Source organism: Teleopsis dalmanni, chromosome 2, assembly GCF_002237135.1.
Source record: "Teleopsis dalmanni isolate 2A chromosome 2, ASM223713v2, whole genome shotgun sequence".
NCBI classification, from domain to species: Eukaryota; Metazoa; Arthropoda; class Insecta; order Diptera; family Diopsidae; genus Teleopsis; species Teleopsis dalmanni.
The window spans coordinates 33,151,988-33,155,316 of NC_051847.1; the positions used below are offsets into that span (position 1 = coordinate 33,151,988).

Consider the following 3,329-nt stretch of genomic DNA (forward strand, 5'->3'; position numbering starts at 1 on the left):
AAATCTGAATATACTACATAAACAGGTGTCTACAGACGTTTTTGATACGGTATTGATAAACATTGGAGCAATATAATTTGTTTTTAATTTTTAATTGTAGAGTCACTGTGTTTACGATATTTTAGGCTTTTGTAGCATATGGTATATACGTTGAGATAGCTATATATTAGGACATATTTTATGAAATTTATACACATCTATTTTAATAAAAAAAAATTCTTAACTAAAAATTATACAATTCATATTTAAAACTCTATATATAATTTTATATATGGAATATTTATTTATTTATATATATGTATATATAGAATGAATATTTTTTTAAATAACAAATTTATTAAAATTTTTTAATATAATAATAAATAAAAATTTTTAAATATAAAGAACTAAATTACAATACCATAATAATACGAAAATATGGAGTTATTAAATTTAATACTCCAAGTCGGTAAATTTAAATTTCATTGGAATTGCTGGAACATAAACTTGCAAACACTTAAACGGCTTTTCTGTTGAATAATTAAACTCTATTCCAAAATTTCGTACCAGGCGTGCAATTGCAATTTCCAGTTCCATTTCAGCTACGCGTCTACCAATGCAACTGCGTGGTCCAAAACCAAATGGTAAATAAATAAATGGATTATTGCTCTTAGTAGCGGAATTATGTGGGCAGGTATTGTCTTTATTCTCGTTTCTTAACCAACGCTCCGGTATGAATTCATTGGGCTGTGAGTAGTAATTTGCATCTCTCAGCAAGTTAAGGGATACCATATTAATATTAGAACCTTTCGGTACTTGATAGCCACTAAGTACTAGGTCTACACTAGATTGACGTAAATTTGCAAATGTCAAAGGGTGAAGTCGTAAACTTTCTTTAATACAAGCACGCAAATAAGGTAAATTCTTCATATTTTCCACAGTCAGCTCTGAATTTTTTTCAGGTAGGATCGATAGAATTTCTTCACGTAATTTCTTTTGTTTTTCTGGATTTTTTGCCAAACACAACAAAACTCCTTGTAGAGTGGATGATGTCTGTAATATAAGTTATTTATAAAATCAATTAATATAATTTTTTTGTAAAACAAACCGTATCCACGCCACCTATGAACATTTCCATAGCCGTAATGGTAGCAATTTTTTTGTCAATTTTTAATAATTTTTCCAAAACACTTTTTTCTATTTCAGGTTTATCGGTGGGAGATTTTTCGAATCTTTCTATTGCTTCATCTACATATTTTGTAGTAAAAGTAATAATATTATCCAATATTTGCATAGCTTCATTAAACTTCTTGTTGGGTACATAACGCCAGAGAGACGGTTTGAACTCCAAATCTAGAACAAGTATAAAATATCTCTCTATACTGTTAAAAAATGCAATAGCTTCAGGATTATGTCCGTTAATTAAACCTAGTTGCTTATCCAAAGCAACCATGCCAATTGATTCCAACGTCCAACGTTTAATTTCATTCGAAAAGTCAGCTGGTACCTCCAGAGTTTCAGAATTACGTATTTTTCGAATTCTAGAATAAAGTTCTGTAAGCTAAATACTTTTTAAAAATGTGATATCATTTCTCAGTATACCTATCAATAAATTCCTGATTAATTTTACTCAAAGATGACAAATATATTTTTATATTTTTTGGATGCACTAAAATTGGATTAATTAATGAACGTAGATCACCCCAATCTTTTCCATCACTAAAAAATATTATTAATGTTATATATATTAATAATATACAACTTTATTTTATTTTATTCTATTTTATTAATTACTTAGCAAATAAGCCTCCATTGCCACCGAAAAAATCTTCTCTATGCTTTTTTCGATGATATACTGCTGTTTCCAAAAAGTTTCTTTGTGGCCAGATGCCATCATGGCGAAAAACATTTTCAAAATCAGCTGGTGTCTGTGTAAAGATCATATCGCTCTGACCGAGAATACCTTTCCATATAAATATATCACCTTTCTCTTCATGTAGCAAACGCACTACGTCATCGATATCTTTATTACGAAATTTACCACCGGGTAAGCTGCCAATCATGAAGTCATAAGCACCTACTCTTGGTATGCTCTTCAATGGTTTGGCATGCTCCCATGATAAAGTATTTGCCGCCGCCACGCAGTAGTTCTAAAAGTAAATGAAAAATATATATTAATTGTTTATGTGGAATATTACTATATATTTAATAACAAAACAAAGAAACAAAATATAAAATAAAAAAAACCAAATAAAACAGTGTTTATTAATAACAAATTTGCCATTGACCTATTTAATATCTATGAAATGAATTAATTAATTAATAAAAACATACTCGATTAATTAAGTTCCGAAACAAGTTCACTGCGTTCCTCTCTTTCCGCATGAAACTACTTAACAATTTTAGACTCCGCATTGTCGTAGGCCGTCTGCATTCGTAAATAAAAATTTTAGACTGAACAAATAATTTCTACTCAGCAGTTTTTATAATTTTTAACAATGTTGAATGATAAGCACATATAAGCGATCCATATTTTTGGATTTTCATGCTGACTTTTTGATTTCTGCAAGTCATTCCAAACACTTTTAGTAATTTGTGTTCAAAAATTCTTTGTTTAGTTTTACTCTATTATTTGCCTCTCTTTTTACATATGAGATTTGAGATTTTATTAGGTATAAGAGCATTTCTCATATGTTGAAGACGCAACCGGCCGGCCCCTCTTTTAATTTCGGACAACACAACGCACAGCTGAGCAGCTGTCGATGAACTATACGATATATTTATTTTATTTTATTAAAGCGTGAATTTAAACTAAATTAAATTAAGTTAGTTTAAATACCCTATACACAAAGTAAGGCGATGTATATTCTAAATAACTCAAAGCAGTGCAATGGATGTTGAACCAGCTAAAAAATATATCATCCGAATAAAATCACATTTTATATTTATCTGATCATTGACAGATCTTACAGTTTCTAAGACCCGATTAACTTGGGTTAGGACACAGTTGGCATATGAACTAATGATCTAGACACCACTTCCAAACTCTTTATAAAATATACATAATGATTCTGTATGTAGAGTACTTACGTTTCGCCAAAGCCTGAACTCGTTTCAATACTAGCTTTCAACTTATTTTTATGGTTGTTTCAAACAATCTCAGAAAATTAAAAATGTTTTTCGTATTAACTGTTGGCATATGGACTAATGATCTAGACACCACTTCAAAACTCTTTATAGAGTACACTTAATGACTCTGTGTGTAGAGTACTTATGTTTCGCCAAAACCAAAACTCGTTTCAATACTAGTCTTTAATTTATTTTTATGTTTGTTTCAAACAATCTCTGAG

The 3,329-nt window shown here is 29.7% G+C and overlaps 1 protein-coding gene across 1 annotated transcript; it reads right to left on the bottom strand.

The window, feature by feature from the left end:
* Positions 1–407: 407 nt before the first annotated feature.
* On the bottom strand, positions 408–2,539 carry LOC119681245 (cytochrome P450 CYP12A2-like). The gene is made up of 5 exons (XM_038094375.1): positions 2,314–2,539; positions 1,774–2,129; positions 1,582–1,698; positions 1,088–1,520; positions 408–1,032 (listed from the first exon to the last, which is right to left on the bottom strand). The coding sequence occupies exons 1-5, from the start codon at positions 2,392–2,394 to the stop codon at positions 433–435; spliced, it is 1,587 nt and encodes a 528-aa protein (XP_037950303.1). The 5' UTR covers positions 2,395–2,539; the 3' UTR covers positions 408–432.
* Between the last annotated feature and the right edge of the window lie 790 nt (positions 2,540–3,329).

Excerpts from the sequence above, each read along its gene's own strand:
- LOC119681245 (XM_038094375.1), bottom strand. The coding sequence starts at position 2,394 with ATGCGGAGTCTAAAATTGTTAAGTAGTTTCATGCGGAAAGAGAGGAAC. Across the intron at positions 2,130-2,313 it reads TTCGGAACTTAATTAATCGA|AACTACTGCGTGGCGGCGGC; the intron begins GTATGTTTTTAT and ends ATTTACTTTTAG. Across the intron at positions 1,521-1,581 it reads AATCAGGAATTTATTGATAG|AATTCGAAAAATACGTAATT; the intron begins GTATACTGAGAA and ends ACTTTATTCTAG.